The following is a 23,327-nucleotide window of genomic DNA, read 5'->3' on the forward strand; positions in this document are numbered from 1 at the left end:
TTCAAAGGCACTGGTCTTTGATTTTTGTCCCTCAAATTGCTGGTCTTTAATTTTTACCCTTTGCTTAAAAAAGTGGGCGAAAATATTCTGAGGTTCTGGGTTCGACCTCCTGCTCAGTCAAAAAAAAAATCGCAAGGCAAGACTTTCGCGAAACTTCTGCCTTAAGGCTTAATATTTGCCCAAAATTAGGCTTATTCGGGCAAAAGTTGGACTTTAAGGCAGAGGTTTGCCTTAAGGCCTAATTTTGGGCAAAAGTTTGCCTTAAGGCCTAACTTTTGCTCAAATAGGTCTAATTTCGGGCAAAACTAGGCCTTAAGGCCTAACTTTTGCCCGAATATGCCTAATTTTGCTACGAAACTCTACCTTGCGAATATTTTTTTATTTTGACTGAGCCTGGGTTCGAACTGAGAACCTCGATATATTAGGCGAAGGGCAAAAATTAAAGACCAGTAATTTATGGGCCAAAAATTAAAGACCACTCCCGAATAAGGATAATCGTGCAAATTATGTAAGAAATTGAAGGTAAGCGGGTCGGGTTAAAAATTGGGTCAATTTAGGATGGGTTGGGTCCTAAATAAGTCTAACTATTTATTTTAATTTTTTTCCTAAAAATTTACGTTGTCACGTCATTAAATAGGTATCAAAATGGACCCTGAAAGTTAACTAGGCAAAATCCGATGACTTTTGAAAGATAAAACAAAGTTGAGTAGTTTTAGCTGCCAATTACTCTAAATTGAGTGACCATTCTGGCATTCAACTCAATTTGGTGGCCAATTACTGGAAGTTGAGTGCCACTTGTTAGAAAAATATTATTTTCTATTTAATATCTCAAAAATAAAAAGAATATTTTTAATGTTCTTGTTGACTTTAATGCAAAAGACTTGATTCTATTTTATTAGCCTTAATGGCAGAATTCATGTTGAATAAATTTTCCATTGCCAAACGGTATTATTGTATTTAATTTGGTCACTTGATGACACTTTATGATATATAATTATATCTTGAATTCTATCCTAACGTTGCAATGGCAACAGACCATTATGAATTGCTATTATTGGCTTTTACTCTATTATATTCAGAATATTGATTGTATTGTAGAAAAAGTATTTGGACCATTTAAATGGCCTTCAATCATCTTTATTCTATCCATAATATCAGGTCCCTATTTCAATCTATATATACTAAAAGTTGTTTTCATTAGTAAAAAAGAAAAAATATAGGGAAAACTACTTCTTCTCATTTTGTATTGTTGGGTTTTTATGAGATAAATCTTTGTTAGATTCTGCCTCCTAGTTTTGTACTAGAAGAGCTTGTTGAATCCTGGGGGATACACCCATACCGGGTGAAATATCCTTAAGGACAGTGCCATTGGCATGCCTCAAGCTACGAAGAATTCTCTACAATTGTTCGTGATCAAGTATTTTCTTCAAGAAGAAGAAGAAGAAGAAGTTCCTACAAGTGTTTGTGATGAAGGGAAGTCCCTACAAGTGTTCGTGAAAAAGAAAAGTCCCTACACGTGTTCGTGATGAAGTATTTTTCGTAAGATTTCCAACAATCTTAAGGATATTTCATACTATGTTCTTACGAAAAATTAAAAGAAAAATAACTTAGTACAATCTGTCTAAGTTACAGGTATGTTTCTGAATTATAGTATAATGGAAAATATATGATCTAAAAGTAAAGTAGTAATGATTTTGATATGATTAATTTATACTTTTATTTGAGACTTTTAAGTTGTGCTTGGATAGTAGTTTTAGTGATTATCTTCTCTAAGATTTAATATTGAATTGTGGAGCAGACTTCTAGCGTAAAAATTATAAGTGGGTTTATCACGATGTTCTACAAGTTTGAGATTTTGTGGTGAACGTTTTTATATTGGATAATGTAGACTCTGAAATTAATCTTTTTTTTTTTTGTCTTAGTCATTTGGGTCAACAAAATGCTAAATACAATGAATTGCTTTTGGGTTTGTGATAAATTTGTGTTGTTGTTATATTATTTTAGGTAGCTCTTAAATAATGTCCAAGCCATTTGTATATTTGTGGATAATCTATATTTAAGGTGTAAGATGAGTGCAAAGATATGTATAATAATATGCATCTACATGTTGTGATAATTTTTTGAAAAGTTGGCTTGAAATTGATGTTTATCTTTATAGACTAATTATGGTGCAAGAATTTGTAGACCTATCTTTGAGATCTGTGTTTGTATAAGTTGTGTTCTTCGTACATTAAAGAGATTTGGTAAATTTAATTTATGCTTTAAAATTATCTTGCTTGATGATTTGGATGAAGAAATGTTGAATTATGACAAACTTCTTTTTCTACAAATGTGAGATATTTATATGGAAATTTTACTTTGGTCCTAATATTTTTTTTATGAGAATGATGCTGGACAAAGTCAACTTCATGTATCAAATGATATGGTATTGATCAGATTCTGCAACACTAATAGAGAAGGTTTTGATGGGAATAATTATTATTTTGTGTGTGACGAATTATGTCATCATATTCATCAATGTAGAGAAGATTCGGAGAATGATAATCCCGCTAATTAAAAATAATTTTGGTTAAGCGGATGATATATTTATTGTGGTCATTTCTCGAGCGAATCTTTTGTGGCTAATGTAAGATATTGGGTGTTAGATGACTTTGATACTACTAGTCATATTTGTACAAGTAAAGTTAATTTGAGTTCTACACTCAAGTTGAAGAAAAAGAAAAATGATTTACTTATGTTGGTAATTCAAGAACTATTCAAGATCTTAGAATTTATAAAAAAAAATCTTAAAACTACTTTTGAAAAATATTGGTGTTATCATTGGAGTGAATACTCTATTTGAAGATGATGAGGTTGTTTCCAAATTGTGGACAATAAGTATTGGAATTATGATTTATATGTGCTTACTATTTTTTTTTTTTAAAAAAAGACTTTTAATATCGATACTTATTTTTCTCATATTGTTTTTCTTAAAAATATTTATTGATGATGACATATTGTGAGTATAGCTATTTGGGTGAGTTATATTATTAGCTTGTTATTTATAAGATGAAATGTTTTATGAGAATTAGTAATACTACTTGTGAAGTTATGAAAGTATTGTTCCCCTATTTTAAATACTTTGAAAATGTGGGGGTTACGGTGTTATGAGGCATGAAAGTCCTTCCTTTGAAATTTTTGAAATTATGGGGGTCATGATATCTTATTAGAGTTATTTTGAGAGAATGTTTTAAAAGTGATAATATTTCAGTTGGTCTTGTTATTCAAAATGTTTTTGAAAAAAAAATAAAAAAATTATGGTGTTATTTCTTTTCTCGGTACATGATTTTGAAAAGAACCAACTGATGGATAAGTGTTATAGTGAATTAATATTTGATGTACTAGAGAGGATACAATGATGCTAAGTGGATCTCAAAATCCACTAGTGAGTATGTGTTTACCCTTTGTGGGGGTGTAATAATTAATATGAAAATAAGCCAAGTAGATCATAATGAAATATGAGTTTATGGTTTGAAGTTGGCTAGTGATGAGGTTAAGATACTTCTTAGTGAGTATTGAGGTTGGAATAAAACCAACATGTATATATTGGGGTTGCCAAACAACATTAGTTGTGTGAGAAAATAATTTCTTAATAGCGCTATTGTGAGATGTGATAGTTTTTATAATTGTGTGAAGTCTGAGGTGAATTTGGCCGATTCACAAGACTAAAAGAAACATCGAGGGGAATGAGACTTTTGTCATTTGAGAAGATTAACAATGATGGTAACCCAACCTATGTGATTGGAGATCCCATGAATTAGGTTCATATGGGTAATAACAAGTCATTAGTTGATCAAAAGTGCACTATTAAACTATGTCCCTTCCTATGGTGTGTGAATATAGTGCAAATCTGCAAGGCAAAGTGAGGTTGAGCTATAAACTCTTAATCCATTACCATATCCTTTATAGGTGGTGTATTGCTCTACAGAATACACTTGATGGGTGGACCTATATGAGTGTGGAGTGGTGCCGCTCCTATGAAATTGTGACGGATTTCTAGAGCACTCATGAATACCAGGACACGCGCATGGCCTCTTAGCGCAAAACCGCGATAACGACAAAGATTGTGCGAGTATGATGTGATAGAATAAGACCATGAGCTTACAAAAGAATTTTTGGTTCATAGAAGTTGTAAACTTCACCAACTATTCTGTAAGTTTAATCTTGTTTTATCTAGGTCTGGTTCATAGTCTACGAGAAACTAGATTCGACACATTGTACTCATATATGTAAACCCAGTAAAACTTCTTATTTTATTATTTTTGAGATATATGGGGGATTGTTAGAAAAATATTATTTTCTATTTAATATCTCAAAAATAAAAAGAATATTTTTAATGTTCTTGTTGACTTTAATGCAAAAGACTTGATTCTATTTTATTAGCCTTAATGGCAGAATTCATGTTGAATAAATTTTCCATTGCCAAACGGTATTATTGTATTTAATTTGGTCACTTGATGACACTTTATGATATATAATTATATCTTGAATTCTATCCTAACGTTGCAATGGCAACAGACCATTATGAATTGCCATTATTGGCTTTTACTCTATTATATTCAGAATATTGATTGTATTGTAGAAAAAGTATTTGGACCATTTGAATGGCCTTCAGTCATCTTTATTCTATCCATAATATCAGGTCCCTATTTCAATCTATATATACTAAAAGTTGTTTTCATTAGTAAAAAAGAAAAAATATAGGAAAAACTACTTTTTCTCATTTTGTATTGTTGGGTTTTTATGAGATAAATCTTTGTTAGATTCTGCCTCCTAGTTTTGTACTAGAAGAGCTTGTTGAATCTTGGCGGATACACCCATACCGGGTGAAATATCCTTAAGGACAGTGTCATTGGCATGCCTCAAGCTACGAAGAATTCTCTACAATTGTTCGTGATCAAGTATTTTCTTCAAGAAGAAGAAGAAGTTCCTACAAGTGTTTGTGATAAAGGGAAGTCCCTACAAGTGTTCGTGAAAAAAAAAAGTCCCTACCCGTGTTCGTGATGAAGTATTTTTCGTAAGATTTCCAACACCACTCAACTGAGCATTCTCGTTAGCAGCCTTTATTTTCCCCCTTATTGCTTTTAATGCTAAACCATGACGTTGCACATCTAAATTCTAGTTATGGTAAATATCACTTTGATATACCTTAGTATCTGGGAACCAAAAATTACCCGTCAGTCCTAAATTACGTCTGTAAGTTTGAGGGTTGATTTCTCAGATGACTACTCGACTACGAATAGCTACTATTATCTCAGAAAGTTGCTTTTGTTCTTTATTCCATCTGAGAAATCAACCCCAAGTTTCAGTTGCACGCTTGACATTACCTTGGAGCTTCCAGTGGATTTACCTTGAAATTCAACTGCGCTGTTACCAAAATCTTTTTTACTACAGGATCCATCTTCCTAAATTTGCATTATAATAAAGGTGAAATGACCAACATCAACAGGAGAGTTGCGAGATTGTATAATTTGTATCTTCTACAGATTTTTTGCTGGTTCATTTTGAACAATATTCAACCAAGCCTTTTAACGACACAATGTCACTTCAACGAACAAACGCTTATGCAATTTTGGTTTGAGGCTTTGTTTGAAGAGTTCCTTAACTAGTGTGGTTTCTAAAATGCTCTTCAGCATGTATTGTTCTTGTTGCTTTAGGTACATGAGAGTTGAATATTGCACGAACATTTTTCGAAAAATGATTTTCTTCCGTGGAGGAGTCCTTCAAAGTATTTATGTGATTCCAAATTCCATTAACTTTACTGCATATGCGTGGTGTGTGTTTTAGTGAAGTTACCTGCCTGCAATTAGGAGTATTTGCATCTGTTATGTTATGGTAGTTCATATTCTTGCTTCTTCTTTGAACCATAAACCCAATATAGCAAACTTGGGATAGACAGACAAGCATTCATGATTTCTGAGACTTCTTTTTACCCATATAACAGATACTGTTAATATCCATATGTCAAAGGATCAACTTAACTGATACTAGTAATAAGAGAGGAAAGAGTAATTGTCTAAATAGAAACATTATCAAGTTGCATTTAGTAAAGAAAAAAGGGTGTAGAAATAGAATTCCTCAGCAATAAGAAAAAACTAGTGGTAACAACTAACAACGACAAGCAAACAAGTCTTGTGACAGCATCGTCAGCTTGGGTTGCCATGCGAACCTCCTAAGTTCATGTTCCTGCTTAACGAATTTAAGTCAGAAAACTGTGGAAGGAAAAAAAAACAAATAAGAAGCTGGGAATTACAAATGCGTTTCATGATCTTAGGACATTGTAGGTAGATAAGGATACGCGAGAGACCTTTGATGTATGATTTTCAAGGAGAAACATCATATGAGGGTGAAACTCCAGGGCGAACTCCAGAGAAGATAGCCTTGTGATCCATCTTTTCCACATAATCAGTCCAAAAAGACGGACTTCCAGCAAGCTCCTCCGATTCCAGGAAATTATCAGGTTGCTCTTGAGCCAAGTTATTCATGTTCATCTCATCCATGAGCATTTTTCCCAAATATGAATCAGACTTAAAATCTGCAGCACTTGCAATCTTCTTTCTCCCTTCATTCTTTCCCCCCAACTCTTCTTCAATTTGCATTTTCCTTTTTTCACCTCGATCGCCTCTTCCCTTGTTTTCAACACCATCTTCTATCTCATCACTATGTTCCTGTGCAACTTCAGTGCTGCCTAGCTCTCGTGTGCGTGCAAATAAAGAGTTGAACAAGAGCATTTTGGCTTTCTTAGAGGAGATATTATTCCCAACTTGCGTATTGTCTTCCATCTTTTTCTCTAATATCTCTAGTCGCCGTTGCAGCATTATGATTTCTTCCCTCATTGCGACTTGCTCTTCCCTGATTTCTTTAATTTCCTTTTCCATTGTAAACGTAGCCGTTTCATCAATAGCTTGCTCAGTTGGCTGCTCATTCATCTGGGACTTTGGAGTCATCCTCTTGATATTCTTCAACCACTGCTTTTTTCCTCTCTGAAACAATTCATGCCGAAACTCAAATCTGCCCCAACTTACTTTCCTGAATCCCTATTATTTCATAAAGAAAAAAAAACAAAAATAGTCTCAAGTTCTCAAATATAACATACCACTACAATGCAATACTAACAAAATCATACTCACATAGCTGTTGAGTTGGCAGACGAAGCTACATATATTGTTATGGCGGAAGAAACAAGGTAGAACTTGAGCAGCAAATTTATGACAATCGTTAATAATGAAGCTTGTACCATTATTACTCCATGAAATCAAGGAGTTGAACTGAATGTCAGCAAGCATTTCATAAGTCTTTAACACAAACGGACATGGTCGCCTTTGAGAATTGCGGCGATTCGAAACATTGCCATGAAGTGCTTCATTGCTTATGTTGTCACATTGATCATCATCCTCTAGCATTGATATGCCTATGTGAACATCTTTTAGCCCTTCATTACCTTCTCCCAAAACTTCAATAATATCATCTATATTTGTCATTTTGTCTTTTCCTCTGTCTGATTCCATCGTTGAAGATATCTTTCACAATGAACTTCAAAGAAAATTACTAGCTGATCAAGTGTTCAAGACTCAATGTATTTTGATAAGTGCTCAGTTTTCTGAAATTTTATACTAGTACTCTTCTAGTTATATAAGTACCATTCTTATTCTAACATGCATTCCCCCTAACTTTCAGTTTTTTGGGTTGATAACACTTTAGGTCCCTAAATTGATAATTTGTGATTTTGGTCCTAATGATATGCGACTAAACACATTGAACCTTCAATTATTTGAAGTAGTGCACTTTTAATGCTTATGCTTGCGTCTCGTCACAAATTTACCGAATTATCAACTGTTACATGACTTAATTAGCTACGTGTAATGATAAATTTGTATTATTACTCAATATTTGAGCGTGATATGATCTTAAAAAGTGGTCTAAATATAACATATTTCATACATAGAGGGACCAAAAGCATACAATTTTATTAATTAAAAGTTAAATGTGCTATGTTAGATATCACAAGGCTATTGTCCCTAGTTTTTTTCTATCAAATATTTTAGATTGGACACATGTCTTACATTTATTTGTGTGATGTAAACACCTGTTTATAAATGTGGAATATGTACCCTAGAAAGTCTAGTTTAATTGTTTTGTAATTTTTTTTCCCCAAATATTGTAATGAAAGGACATAAGAAAACTAAGGGTGTAGATCAATCCATGTTGTTAGTGATGAAATGGGGAATAGGTAAAAATATTTTAGAAAAAGAATATATACTTGAGTAAACTGATACTTGCAATGAGCTAAGGTAACACAATGCACATTAAGGGATGCAAATGCAACATGCAGGAACTTCCTAATATGCGGAGAAAATTAAAACTTGTTTACTTCCATGAAAAGAAATTCTAACCAGTTTGGCCACTTTGTAATTAGTTTTTAAACTTATTCCTGGTCACGCAAATTTAAAGTGCCTTTATTTCTGGTTTAGCCCGTGATCTATTCTTTTATTTACTCCTATATTATACGGACTCTAGTTGACTAGACTAACCCTTTGTTTGGATGGTTGTTTCCCGTGGTTCATTAATGTACAGTATGGTATGGTACAGTATGGTGTTGCATTGTATTGTACAGTATTAATGAATACAATGTTTGGATAGACTGTATCGTTTGTTGTAGTTTAATAACATTTGTATTGTTTGGTTTGACTGTATGGTACTGTATAATAACTTGTAAGTTTACTAAAATACTCTTAACTCTTAATTAGAAATAATTTATATATATTAATAAAACTCAGGTAAAGAATAAAATATGAACTTTAAAAAATAAGTAAGTAGTGAGTGGGGGAGGGGTGGGTGGTGTGAGGTGGGTGATTGTGAGATGAGAGTGGGGGTAGTGGGTGGTAGGGTGGGGGTGAGTGGTTGTGGGGGTGGGGTTGGGTGGTGGTAAGGGGTAGTGGGTAGGAGTGGTGGAGGGGTGGGTAGTGTGGGATGAGGGTGAGGGTGAGTTGTTGTGGGGTGGGGTTGGGCGGTGGTGAGGAGTAGTGGGTGGTGGTTAGGGTGGTGAGGGTGGGTGGCAGAGGAGTGGGGTAGTTGGGGGTGGGGTGGGTGGTAGGGAGGGGGTGGGGTTGGGGTGAGTGGCGGGAGGTAGGTGGAGGTGAGTGGTAGCGTGGGGCAGGGGTGGGGGTGGGGTGGGGGTGGTGTGGGGGTGGGGTGGATGGTGGAGGGTGGAGGGTATAATGGAGAAATGAAATACGTAACCACGGAAAAACCACCAAATCCGTGGTTTCAAAAATTGGGACTTTTCATGATTATATAACCATGAAATAAACCACGGGTTTACAACACCATACCACATAATTTTAAGAACAATGGAAACAAACATGGTTTCTTAGAAAACCATACATTAATGAACCACGGGAAACCACCATCCAAACAGGGGGTAAGAGAACACACGGTGTTAGCTCAACCTCTCTCTCTCTCTCTATGTATATATATATATTAGTTTCTACGAATGTGCGTTGCACATTATTCCCTATCAATTTATCACATAAAAAATGTTAGGTAATATTACTTGTCATTATATTATATTACAAAAATATGAGTAGACATTAACTTTAATAGTGAGGTAAAAGATATTATTAGACAATTTAGCATTCCCAATTTTATAATAACACTAACTTTTCAAGTTTGCAATATTTAGTGAAAAATATTTAATCCGTACAAACTATTAAAATAGAAATAACACACATTCGATAACTTATCAAGGTATCACCCCTCCTATCTTTAGATGCACCTTCAAGGATCCTGGTATAATTGAACCATTGTGTCTTAGAAATGTATAATACAGATAAATATATTTAGTGTACGTACGTTTGTAGCTCTTTTTATACATAATAACTTGTGTACTCAAGGTAGAGATTAAAAATAAAAATATACTTTTTAGCATTGCACGAGAAAAAAGAACTAAGATATATAAAATGTGTCCTACGGGAGAGTTTGATTATGAATAGGATTAGAATTTAAAAAAAAAAAAAAATCTAGATCTTTTCAAGAATGAAATAAGTCCAAGAATTTGATTATTATTGGGATTGAAATTGTTTATGTTACGAATTAGTTTTTTTAAAAGATAAGAATACACCATCATCATATTGTTAGGAGATTGGTGGAGCAGTATAGGAAGCGGAAAAGGGACTTGCACATGGTATTCATTCACCTAGAGAAAGCTTACGATAAAGTGCCAAGAGAGGTTCTGTCGAGATGCTTGGAGGCTAAAGGTGTACATGTGGCGTACATTAAAGTGATCAAGGACATGTATCATGGAGCCAAGACCAGGGTAAGGACTATAGGAGGAGACTTGTAGCACTTCCCAGTTCTGATGGGTTTGCATCAAGGATCAGCCCTTAGCCCATTTTTATTTGCCTTGGTGATGGATGGATTGACGCGACGAATTCAAGGTGAGGTGCCATGGTGTATGTTGTTCGCAGATGACACAGTCTTGATTGACAAGACTCGTAGCGAAGTTAACTCTAAGCTAGAGAATTGGAGATAGACGTTAGAGTCTAAAGGATTCAAGTTGAGTAGGACCAAGACAGAGTACTTGGAGTGCAGGTTCAATGGCGTACCTCAAGAGGCTGACATGGAAATGAAGCTTGGTACCCAGGTCATTCAAAAGAAAGGAAGTTTCAAGTATATTGGGTCTATTTTACAAGGAAATGGGAATATTAACGATGATGTCACACATCGTATTGGTGCAGGATGGTTGAAATGGAGGCTCGCTTCCGGAGTGCTGTGTGACAAGAAAGTGCCACCAAAACTTAACGGCAAGTTCTACAAAGTGGTGGTTAGACCGACTCTGTTGTACGAGGCAGAGTGTTGGCTAGTCAAGAACTCTCACGTGCAGAAGATGAAAGTCGCGGAAATGAGAATGTTGCGGTGGATGTGTGGGCACACTAGGAGAGATAGGATCAGGAATAAGGACATCCGGGACAAGGTTGGAGTGGCATCGGTGGAGGACAAGATGCGGGAAGCGAGACTGAGATGGTTTGGGCAAGTGAAGACGAGAGACATAGATGCCCAGTGTGGAGGTGTGAGAGGTTGGCTATGGACAGTTTTAGGAGAGGTAGAGAGGCCAAAGAAATATTGGGGAGAGGTGATTAGGCAGGACATGGCGCAGTTTCAGATTACTGAGGACATGACCTTAGATAGGAGGTTGTGGAGGGCTCAGATTATGATAGAAGGCTAATAGGCAGTCTCGCTTTTCTGTCGCACTAGTAGGTGTAATTTTGCTCTACTTTTTATTGCCCTTTGATTCCTGCTTTTATGTGTTGGGTCTTGTCTTTCCATGCTGTTTTATCATGACTTCTTTACTCTTGTTATTTCTCACTTTCGCATTGCTTTGATTTGCTTGTCAGTATCTGACTTTTTTCCCTTACTTTCTTTTGAGCCGAGGGTCTTTCGGAAACAGCCTCCCTACCTTTCAAGGTGGGGGTACGGTCTGCGTACACTTAACCCTCCCCAGACTCCACACTGTGGGATTCAACTGGGTATGTTGTTGTTGTTGTTGAAGAATACACCATCATATATTTTGATTTGGATTATACAACTAATGAAGTATTTCACATTTTTGTACATTAATATTATAGAAAAGAAATAAGATTAGAGCTTATTAAGGGTATAAAAGTCGTTCAATATTTAAAGGATATTTTGGTCAACAAACATTTATATTCATGTTTTTAAAATAGTATAGATAGATATATGTGTATGAGAAGAACAAGTATAGATAGGAGTCCGATCTAGATTTCATAATTCACTCTTTTAACACCTTTCCTAGAAGGTGGTTGTAGTCTTTAGGTACTCTTTTTGGTGTAATACTTTTGATGTCTATGGTGATATATTCACATTTGTTACCCAAAAAAACTTAGAACTCACGGGGTCTAAATGACCCTCCGCAATTTCATAAGTTGATTGTATCAACCAAGTCGTAGTTTACATCACTAAGAATTATTAAAGCACTCAGACAAAGAGCTTGTATCACCATGTGTCTAGCCAACTCATCAAGAATATTTGAATAGATCAAACACTCAGAACATCATAATTGATAGCCTTTGATTTTAGGATACTCTCAGATAAATCTCCAATATCTCTTAGAAATATTTCTAATCTCCTCCGATTTCTCACATCATAAATCCAATGCACACAGCAGTTACAGTCCTTAATCTGAATAACCACTGAAGTAGTGCTATCGAAAATTGAGAGAGAAGAGAAGAGGAAGAAGGAAGATCGACTAAGACGGGATAACTTTCATTAACTATTTCACACAGCTCTCAGATACAACTTGAGCTTGTTAGAGATTGAAGCTATATGCAACTGAAAACTGAGGAAGGAAATCAACTGACAAAATTAACATAATTTGAAAAAGAACCCACAACCGATATGATTCAACTGCCTTCCAGTTGCTAACCTCCCAACAGATTATCTTCAAAACTCTCTGCCTGCATCTCATTTCCATTTTGCTCATGACAACCGCTTGAATTAGCACCAAACATGTTATTCCAGCTTCTTCTGATAATACAGTATTGCATATGCTGCTACCATACTTGGTGTACAATCAGAAACCGGAACACTCATCTTCCCCTGGGTTGAGCAACCAAAGCTCGTCTGCGGAGGCCTTAGCAGCTTAATAACCTTTTCAGCAGCAATAATTTGTTTTTCTCGAAGGTTGTCATCAAGTATTAAATCCCTGCGATTTCAAGATTCCCGAATCATATTTTAAGCCATTTTATAGATTTATAGCATGTACTTCCACACACACACAGGCACACAATTGCAGCTCTCTAGTTATCAACTTAAAAACCTTTTGTTCCATCTTTAATTGGTTCGGTCAGCATTTGCTACAGAAAGAAGTATAACAAACTGCTAGGTAGAAGACAGTATAATCTCCTGCTTCATGGCCAGCTGGTCTATTTTTTTTAAAAGGTATTTTATTGATGAAAAAAAAAAAAAAAAAGTACCAAGAAGGTGCAGAGTATGTACAGTGCTTTTCAGTTCCTTATAAATGCAAGGATCTGAGAAAAGCTAGCATTAACTCCGTGTCACATACATGTAAAAGATGACACCAGAATTGCCAAAAATACAAGGCTCAGTGCACATGTATAGTTTTTCCTTCAATACTTCTCTTATATTCTTCCCAACCATAGTACCCAAACAAAGGCAACCAGCTCATGCATTTCATAGAGGATATTGTAAGACAAGACACTTTATACATCATCACAGTTTTAAGTTTAATTGCTTCAGACAAAGTGAGAAACCAAAAAAGGAACGAGGACCATTTAGGGGAAGCTTACTTGAGCAATGATGACAGTTTAGAAGGTGTGCAATCCCGAAATAGAGCTTCAGGGATTACAGCTGAATCCAATAGAATATTAGGAAGAGAGATGTATGGTATAATAGCTTTGTAACGTATAACCCATTCTGTCAGGAGATGGGCTCGATATGCAACAACACATGGTAGTCGTGCAAGCTGCATCTCCATCGCAACCGTACCAGAAGTACATAGTGCTACAATGCTAGCCTGCATTATGCAGAAACACAGTTCAAGTTACCAACTCCACCTTGAAACATGGCGAGACAATTTAGATATCCATGAACCTTAAAAGGAAAAGAAAAAGAAAGGACAGTCAAACACATGGATCCACGTATTATCTCCATTGTTGATTTAGACATACACAGAAAACGTCACTTCTTTACTCATAAGATGATTTAACAGCAGAAAACTGATGCCCTAGGCTTTGTATGTTCCCCTAAAGAATAACAAAATATGAACTGAAGTTTCAGGTTTTAATAAGAAGGAAATGATGGTGACAGAGTGTCAAGTAAATAATTTCACACAATACAAATACTAACTATATTTAGGAAAAATATTGATTATCAAAACAAAAAAAAATTAGGAAAAATATTGTTGGTTAAAAACAAAGATTATTTAAAACCAACCTTGATGTAATTACTGACTATTGAAACATCCTACATCTATCGATAATCTAATCTATATTACAACTCTTTGAATTGCTGAAAGAAATGAAACAACTTGAAAAGAAAGACAAGCATAAATCTTGTGAAAGTTTTTACCAATAAGCCAAGCATCAACTACTTTTCACTTACTCTTACTTTTCTGGATTTGAAAAAGCTTCAAATCTGCCAAGAGCGTGATATACTACCTATCATCAAGGACAAAACTAGAACAAGACAACATGGTTTCCTATTGGCCAGCCTTCAGTAGCAAAGACTAGGTCCTCATTAGATATCCCCCATCCAGACCCATCACTATGGGCCAAGGGCTGGCTCTTCCCAAATCACAGTGACTATCATCCTCTCAGCATTGTGAGGAACAACTCAATACAAAGAAGAATGAAAATATGCCAGCATTCCATTGTGAGGCGTAAATAATTGAGGTTTGTACCTAACGAAGACCACCAAGAGACTTTTCCCATTTCCGATTATACCATATTTCAAATTCGTTGAGTCATTTTGGTCACAATATGTCTCGAAATAGTTGAGCTCTTCTAGATTAGTGAACATTCAAACCTTCTGCTGCGCCCCGAAAGTACAAAGCCAGAATAGAGGGCATAACTGTAGTTCTAGCTACTTAACTATTTCTTTTTATAAGTAGAAGACTCAAGTCCTTACACTTAATGAATTGTATTTCATCTGGTGTGATCCTCCAGAAACCAATACAACAGATGATGACCACTTACTAACAGCTTTGCTGATGTAGTCTTCCACATGTTGATTAGGTGCCACGTGAACTGCTGCTACCAAATTCGGAAAAGAACCTTTTAATTGCTCCAAAGTGTTTGAGAATATGGGGAACATTCGAGTAACCTCCTGTAATCTACTTCCAGGAAGCAAGGAAATAACCGGGGATCCTTCAAATTAAATTAGCAAACATAATTAAAAAGATGAGGAAGATTACCGAAATTGAAGGATTAGCATACAACCAAACAATGAAAAGGAAATCAATATTGATATTTGAGCTTATGTCGTTATATTTCATGTGTATAGGTACGATGAAGACAAACGATGGAAAACCGGGCTAAAAGTGGTTGATTTTGGAGCATATGATGATTACAAGAGGTGACGAGTCGAAGACCACAAGTGATGAACTAAATGGAAAAAATTGAACTGAAGGAAGCATATGTGCCAGCCCCGCGTCGCTGGGCCAGCACGTGAAGGTTGAGTCGCGGAAACCAGGAGGCCCGCGCTGCATAGGCGTCGCGGACCTGGCACAATCAACATCCAAATTTCACTGAAGGTCCCGTGCTGGACCCGCGGCCAGCACGAGACGGGTTTAACTTGTCCGATTTTAATTAGGATGTTTTTCTATTCTGTAGTTATTAAATTCCTAGACTATAAATACTTACTTGAAGGGTTGAGAACGGTGTACTGGGATTATTCTAAGACTTGTAAGCTGTCATCTTTACTTTCTCTCTAAGTTTTGTTTTATTTTCATCTTTTTCAACCCTAGTTTCTTCATGAATTCTTGTTGCTCATCTAGAATCATGAGTAGCTAAACTTCTTAATTCTGGGGTTGCGGCGAAAGACATGATAGTTGGTTCGACGACAATTTCTATCGATTAAATTTTCGTATTTTGGGTTGCTTATTTATTCTTGATCTTAATTGTTTGATTATCTGGCCAATAGTTGAACACTATCTGTGGCGTGTGAATTGAACTAGGGATAGGGAATTTGCATGCGTAAGAGGATTTTCAAGTTTGGAGTTGGGTTGTTTTACAGGAAAAACGGTTCACCCACGAGAAAAAAGCACAGCCACCTCAACATCCCAAGGAACAAAGCGAACCCGAGCAAATCCCACACAAGGGAAGAAGTCGGTATTTGGAGTTGGGTTGTTTTGCAGGAAAAACGGTTCACCCACGAGGAAGAGCACAGCCACCTCCACATCCCAAGGAACAAAGCGAACCCGAGCAAATCCCACACAAGGGAAGAAGTCGGTAAAATCCTCTTCAGGGGGTAAGCAAGAAGGGACTCCCATCCACCAAGCTCAACCAGGGAAGCCTGCGCCTGATCTTGTCATGGGCCATCGTACTTGGTACGCGGAGTTTGCCAAAGACATTCCACTTGGATATATGCATGAGCGGGCTATTAACTCGGCCACTCTAAAGGTGAAATACAAGCGTGTGTCCAACAAGCTTGTTGAGATAGGTGGGTGAAAATCTTCGACTCACCATGGTTGTGCAATATTGACTTGGTGTTGGAGTTCTACACCAACATTAAGTTCACTGGAGATGAGTGGCCGGAAGTCGTGTATTTGAGGGGTGACTGGATACCGATTTCAGCTTCGACCCTATGTGCTCACCTTGGCGTTCGTGACTATCCTATCGAGCCATTGGCTGAATTCATCAAAAAGCCGGACTACAAAGCAATTCGAGAAACCTTGTGTGGTCTTGATTCTAAGGCCTCATGGGCCCGCTATGCTGGAAAGTACAGGAAACATAAGTTCTTGAGAATGAGCAATTTCTGCCAAGATGCCCGAGTGTGGTTGCACATATTGAACTATCGCATTTAGCCTTTGGAGCACTATTCAGAAGTCCATAAAGAGCGAGTTTGCATTGTCTACTTTTTGATGACGGGGCAGCCCGTCAACATAGGCCATTTGATGTTGCAAGAGATGAAAAGTGTGTGTGACAATTCGCTTCCGAGATTGAGTTTTGGCAACACTCTCACCTCGTATATTCTACGCTTTGGCGAGGAGTTGCAAAAGCCATATGACCGAATCATGGATGCACCAAAAGAGGTGCTTGACATTTCAAATGTCAAGGCACCCGAGCTTAACAGGATGGTGAATCTCACACCGTCTGAAGAGAGACAGGGCCAGTCCAGTTTATTGGCTCAGATGGACATGTGTGCGGGTGAGAAATTCAATGCAGGTTTCTCTGGTGTGTTAAAAGAGGTCCCGCATACTCCATATTCTCTTGCTATTATTGGTGGTGAGACCAAGTTGCCAGCTGACGAGGATGTGAACTCGTTTGACTTGATGATGGAAAACATTGAAGCTGGGGTGGAGGTAAAGTCACACTTGGCTTCGGGAGAAAATGCTATGGAGGCCGAGCCAGAGGATGGTGAGGCCGATGATTTGAAGGATGATGACTAGGCCCTAGTGGGCCCCAGGGAGTATTTCTTACCTCGTTTGCGCTTTATTTTTTCAAATATATATTCATTGAGGGCATTGCATAATTTTAAGTGTGGGGTGGGAAATTACGTCCCTGGTTTGTAACAACATGTTTTGAGATTGCGGATGATGATTAGTATGCCTTAGGATATTTTCTTTAAGCAGTTTTGAGTCTTAGTGTCGAGAAAAAAAAAGGTTGAAAAATTGCAAAAAGATTTTAGGTTCTTTATTTTTCTTTGATAACCTTTTAAGTCCCTCCTTAGCAAGCATTCATCATCCACCCCCTTTGGTTTTCTTATAGCCTCGGTTCTTTCCCCCGGGGGGGGGGGGGGGGGGTTTGAACCGGGCGTAGGTAAATTTTTCTTGTATAGTCATAGAAAGGGCTTTTCCTGATGACGGGTGGATGACAACCTGCTTCAGGAAAAATTTGTCTTCAGGATAGGCATATTCAAATGCTAGGTGCATGGGTTAGGTGAAGTATTGACATATGAGTAACCTTAAAAAATTTTGTGAAAGCATGCCTTGAAATTGTATCACTTTTCTTGAAAGCAATTGCAAATTGTTTTTGTTTGACTCGTTATGACCCACTTGGCATTGTTGATTTTTATTGTTGTTTGATTCGAGGGACAATCGGATCCCTTTTGCGTTGATTGTGTGCCATGTGTGTCTAAGGTTTTGCATTTGTATCCATGTTTGGTATTGACATCTAGAACTTGCCCTGTGTGTTCGCGAAGCGAAATGTTCGGTTGAGCCTAGGAAATGATAGAGGCGTTTCTTTGATTAGTCACTAAAAAGCCTAAAATGTTTATCCTACCAACTTGTAAATAGCACCCTAGTGAACTCTTTTGAGCCTTTAGCCTTTTCGTTGATAGCAATAATTAGCCTTTACCCCTTCGTGCTATAAAACTTGATTTTTGATCCAGATACTCTATGAGCACTTTAATCATTTACATATATAATGGGAGTTGGGATGTGAATGAAAAAGGGGAAGTTGTTGTTAATTGTAATCTAGGAAGACTATGGGAGCACCGAATGAAAAGAGCTAATTCACTTGTTAGTTGGGAATTGAAAGAGAAAAGAAAGAAATCTGAAAAAGACTGAAAAAATGTAGCGAAAAAGTTTCCCTTCTAACTTGTGTGACTTTTAAAAGAGTGGTGCTTAAACAAAGAAAAATGGGTGAATTGGGAGAAATTTAAAGGTTGGTTGGTGTTGAACAAGGGCTAATGAAGAAATTGTGCAAGAATGATAGAAGTATATGTATTAAAGTGCTTAAGGAGGTTAGTCACTATTATCCAAATAATTCCTACCCATCCCTTAGCCTACATTACAACCCTCAAAGTCCTACTTGATTCTAGGTTCGTCTTACTTGTATTAGTGGAGTGGTTACACTACGGGCAAGCCTATGGTACGTCGTTCTTTGCATGTGATATTCTTTGTGAGAGTGAGCGTAATTATTGATTTTATGACCATCGATTTAAACATATGTGATTCTTGAGAGATATAGGCTACTCTCTTTTGGTAAGGGCACATAATTAGCAATAGAGTGGTGAAGTGTTGATTTCTTGATCATAAGGTTGCTTACATGCTTTAAAGTGGAGTCGTTGGGTCAATTGCTTTTAAAAGTGGAGTGTTTTTCGGGGAAGGTGGTCACTGGTGCTAAAAATGAGGGTTTTAAATCTTTGGCATGGCTTTCGTAACTTGGCTCATTGTTTTGGTTTTGAAATCTTTCTTTTTAGATAGCCATACTAGGTGAATCCCGTTGCAGACCTGTTTGAATGAGTTGAGCTAGAAGTGTAGTTTGGTGTTGGTTTGTGTTTGCTCGAGAGTGAGCAAAGTCTAAGTGGGGGTGGTGATATTTGGCACAAATATCTATGCTTCGTGTCATTTGGCACAAATATCTATGTTTCGTGTCATTTTACATCCTATTCTTATGACTTTTATCGCTTAATCTATTATGAAATCGTCGTATTTGAGCTTATGTCGTTATATTTCATGTGTATAGGTACGATGAAGACAAACGATGAAAAACCGGGCTAAAAGTGGTTGATTTTGGAGCATATGATGATTACACGAGGTGATGAGTCGAAGACCACAAGTGATGAACAAAAAGGAACAAATTGAACTGAAGGAAGCATACGTGAAGGTTGAGTCACGGAAACCAGGAGGCCCGCGCTGCATAGGCGTCGCAGACCTGGCACAATCAACATCCAAATTTCACTGAAGGTCTCGTGCTGGACCCGCGACGCGCGGCCAGCACGGGACGGGTTTAACTTGTCCGATTTTAATTAGGATTTTTTTCTATTCTGTAGTTATTAAATTCCTAGACTATAAATACTTATTTGAAGGGTTGAGAACGGTGTGCTGGGATTATTCTAAGACTTGTAAGCCGTCATCTTTACTTTCTCTCTAAGTTATATTTTATTTTCATCTTTTTCAACCCTAGTTTCTTCATGAATTCTTGTTGCTCATCTAGAATCATGAGTAGCTAAACTTCTTAATTTTAGGGTTGTGGCGAAAGACATGATAGTTGGTTCGACGACAATTTCTATCGATTAAATTTCCGTATTTTGGGTTGCTTATTTATTCTTGATCTTAATTGTTTGATTATCTGGCCAATAGTTGAACACTATCTGTGGCGTGTGAATTGAACTAGGGATAGGGAATTTGCATGCGTAATAAGAATAAATAAGGCTTGTTCGATAAAATCGTTTCGCTACTGAGAATAGGAATATACCCTTTAGCCTTGCTTAGTTGAATACAGAGAAGTAAATGCGTTCTTGTTACCTCTAGCGACCATAGGAATATAGGCGCTATAGTAGCATCTACAGGCTTGTGAGCAACTCGGAAGATACTCATAAAGTTATAATTAACCTGTCAACTAGTAACCCATGAAATAAGATAGGTAGAATTGTCAGAAGATCAACTGGATTGTCGAAAGCCATGACCCTAGAACTTTCCACCATCTGATAAACCTTACAATCTTTGTCGAAATATTCTCAGTCACAAAAACACCCATTATAAATTGTTTACTTTTCAGTTTTAGTTTAGTTACAACAAACACTTTGATTTTCACTTTCTTGTATAGTTTTATTCGAATTTGAATTAGTTTAACAATAGAATCGAAGTCTCTGTGGAATCGATATCTGGACTTAAAAGTTCTATATTACTTGTACGACCACGTATACTTGCGTGTGGGTTTGGGAGCAACAATATCCTTTTCTTTTTTGGTAAGCCACTGAAAAGGAGACATAGATTTCAACATATGAGAAGTGAACACAGAGAGCAAGATCTTGCATTGTTAGATAAATGAAAAATTACAGCAAAAGCATAGACATATATATTATTCATATAAATCGAAAGGTTTTCACACATTAAGCAACTTAGACTCTCATCATGAGTACAAAACTGGATAACATTATGCACAAATATAATCTAGTATATTACAGCAGAAACTTTCTAGAAACAGTATCGTACAAGTTAACATACCTGATGATATTCCATAATCAGTTAGAAATGCTTCAGCATTTCCTTGAATTCTGTGTCTTCTTTCTGTGGCATCCTTCCCCTAAAATCCAATATTAAACTACATTACTATTACGAAAATGATCCTTCCACCACCAAACAACATTAGATTTTAATTTCACTGTTGCATAGTGGAAAAGCTCTTAGTGAAATTGTTTATTGATAGGAAAGAACTTCTCTATCGCACCAGCGAAATCATACACGAATTCTCAGTAAATTGTTTCTTGAAAAGAAAGAATATCTACATGCTCAAAAGCTAAAACCCAAACTATAGACTATAGTACTAGAGCTTAGAAGGCATAATTTCAGTAATGAAGGAAGCACTACCACGTCATTACTCGCTACTACTACTTGTCATGTAACAAATGTTGAATAAAACACATATCAAAATCCTGATTTACCTGGAATTCCGAAACATCTTCAAGGGTGGGATGACCAACAAAGGTTGCTGCTAGGCCATTTGATCTACAGACTTCTGCCTCAAATGGAAGAATGCATAATACATGATCCACAAACTGAAGAAGTCCTTTTAGTCTTGCTTCACCACCTTTCCAGGCCCAAAATGATGGTGATACATAATGGAAGTGCAGAGGGCTAAACATCCCCTGTTGAACACAAGTAGCTGCAAAATGTATTTACTGTGTTCCTAATACATTATTTTTCCCAGTGCACAAGCAAAACGTGAAAAATCTGTTTCGAACTCACAAAAGCTACAGAACATTACCCCTCAAATGCTTTAAGAAACGGAAGGAGAATCCTTTAGAGTCTACAGTGAGTACGACATGAGGCTTAAACGAAAGAGCAGCTTCTATAGTTTGTTTGAGCCTAACCTGCAATTTCAAAATCCAAATAAGGTCCAAATTTCATACATGTACCTAACTATTCAGAAAGCACAAATCTTTCTTTCTTTTAACTTTTAAGTATCAGTTCAAGTAAATGACTTGAAACAACTATAATTTGATTTTCTTTATGCAGATATTCACAAGTATTCATACCCTAAATTGATTAAGATATGGCACCAACTCCCAAATGCCCATTACTGCAATATCCTCCATTGGAAACAAAGAATTCAACCCTTGCGTAGACATCATCTTCCTGGAAATACACAGAAATAATAATGATAATTAAGGAGTTGACAACTTAACTTATGCCTGCTGCATTATTGACTAGGGAAAAGCATGAGATATTTTTCAAGTTTAAATGTAAACTCAACAAGCTAGGACTACTAAGGCCTGTTGGACATAATTGTTTTTGCTTTTCTTCTAAGTCTTTTTTTTTTTTTTTTTTCAAAAACCTGTTTGGTTATACCTTATGTCAATTTTTCACTCCAAATCTGAAAAACGTCAGCTTTTCAAGTAACAAAATTTCCCTCACAAAACTTCAACATTTATTCGCGCGAATGCATGTCAAACACAACTTCAACATCCCATTACCCTTTCTCAACTGCTACTTTTTTTGAAATATCACTCAGTTCATGTCCAAACACCTACTAATTATCAATAAGAATACCGAGGAAAAACGAAAATATCTCGAGGTGTAGTTATTAATTCTGTGACGAACATATTAGTTTAGAATCTTAGGGGTGTACCTCAAATTTCCTACTCAAACTAAAAGTTACAAATTAAAAACTTTCTGGCAGACCTAAAGAAGGCAAAACATGTGATGAATAAAGAAGTAAAAGATAGAGAAGCATTTCAAGCTCACTGTCTCCTCCCTACCCCCACATGCTCCATTTTTTTTCGTACTTACCAACCACTAAAAAATAAGTAAGAAACCCACTTATTTTCCAAGAAAACATTCTCCTTAATACCAAACACACCCATAGAGTTGGAAAAAAAAAAAAACTGTTCTTGGCGCGGTCATTTTGCAGTTCAATGAAGACCATAGTAGTTCAAAATCATAGGGGTGTACCTCAAATTTCCTACTCATATTAAAAGTTACATACAGAGTTGCAAATTAAAAAAAAAAAAAATGTTCTTGGCAAGCCATAAAAAGGAAGAGAGTAAGACAAAACAAGATAAGTACTAGTACATATGAAAGAGATATGTTACCCTCCAACACCAGCAAAACGGACAGGCAAAGGAGAAAGCTTTATTATAGAATTCATAACACGGGAACCAATTGTATCACCAGAAACTTCTCCAGCAACAATGAAGACTCTCAGTTCACCATCTTTTGAACCCAAATCAACTGCACATTTACTTGTAACTGAGAATTTTCTTCTTATTTGCCATAACAACGTCATGTTAATCTCACTATTCACATTCCAAACTCTTCTAATATTCATATCTTTGCTAACCTGTGAAAAAATATATATATAAACGAAATCTTAGTAAAACCCTGGTTTTGGAAAGTAGTAAAGTCTACTATTTAGAAAGTGAGTTTTACTCACTCTTCGTCGTCCGTCATGGTCCTCCATAAATAAAATAAAAAAAAAATTGGGCCCCCCGCCCCCCAATATTAAACAGGCCCACGAAAATAAAAAATAAATCTTATCTACTATTTAGAAGAGTGAGTTTTACTCGCTCTTAGTCGTTCGTCAATTGTGGGCCCCCCATAAAAAGTGAAACCTATCACATTTAAATTCACGGAAAAAAAAATG

The 23,327-nt window shown here is 36.5% G+C and overlaps 2 protein-coding genes across 3 annotated transcripts; both read right to left on the reverse strand.

Moving 5' to 3' along the window:
* Positions 1-6,362: 6,362 nt before the first annotated feature.
* Positions 6,363-7,547, reverse strand: LOC132619540 (heat stress transcription factor A-6a-like). The gene is made up of 2 exons (XM_060334411.1): positions 7,170-7,547; positions 6,363-7,076 (listed from the first exon to the last, which is right to left on the reverse strand). The coding sequence occupies exons 1-2, from the start codon at positions 7,545-7,547 to the stop codon at positions 6,363-6,365; spliced, it is 1,092 nt and encodes a 363-aa protein (XP_060190394.1).
* A 4,613-nt stretch (positions 7,548-12,160) lies between these two features.
* LOC132618346 (probable lipid-A-disaccharide synthase, mitochondrial) lies at positions 12,161-23,117 on the reverse strand. Of its 2 annotated transcripts, none has more exons than XM_060333410.1 (8): positions 22,777-23,117; positions 21,721-21,820; positions 21,450-21,555; positions 21,127-21,347; positions 20,690-20,768; positions 14,704-14,942; positions 13,365-13,591; positions 12,161-12,760 (listed from the first exon to the last, which is right to left on the reverse strand). In XM_060333410.1, the coding sequence occupies exons 1-8, from the start codon at positions 23,010-23,012 to the stop codon at positions 12,568-12,570; spliced, it is 1,401 nt and encodes a 466-aa protein (XP_060189393.1). In that variant the 5' UTR covers positions 23,013-23,117; the 3' UTR covers positions 12,161-12,567. The 2 variants fall into 2 exon arrangements, with proteins under 2 accessions (XP_060189393.1, XP_060189394.1); XM_060333411.1 differs by having other exon boundaries at positions 22,856-22,980.
* Positions 23,118-23,327: the final 210 nt, after the last annotated feature.

Source organism: Lycium barbarum, chromosome 11 (genome assembly GCF_019175385.1).
Source record: "Lycium barbarum isolate Lr01 chromosome 11, ASM1917538v2, whole genome shotgun sequence".
NCBI lineage: Eukaryota > Viridiplantae > Streptophyta > Magnoliopsida > Solanales > Solanaceae > Lycium > Lycium barbarum.

Bases quoted from the DNA above. Each gene is read 5' to 3' on its own strand.
- LOC132619540 (XM_060334411.1), bottom strand. From the start codon at position 7,547: ATGGAATCAGACAGAGGAAAAGACAAAATGACAAATATAGATGATATT. The intron at 7,077-7,169 runs GTGAGTATGATT...ATGAAATAATAG, and splicing joins TCTGCCAACTCAACAGCTAT to GGATTCAGGAAAGTAAGTTG.
- LOC132618346 (XM_060333410.1), bottom strand. From the start codon at position 23,012: ATGAATATTAGAAGAGTTTGGAATGTGAATAGTGAGATTAACATGACG. The intron at 21,556-21,720 runs GTATGAATACTT...TTGAAATTGCAG, and splicing joins CATATCTTAATCAATTTAGG to GTTAGGCTCAAACAAACTAT. The intron at 14,943-20,689 runs GTATGTTAACTT...TTTAATTTGAAG, and splicing joins TGATTATGGAATATCATCAG to GATCCCCGGTTATTTCCTTG.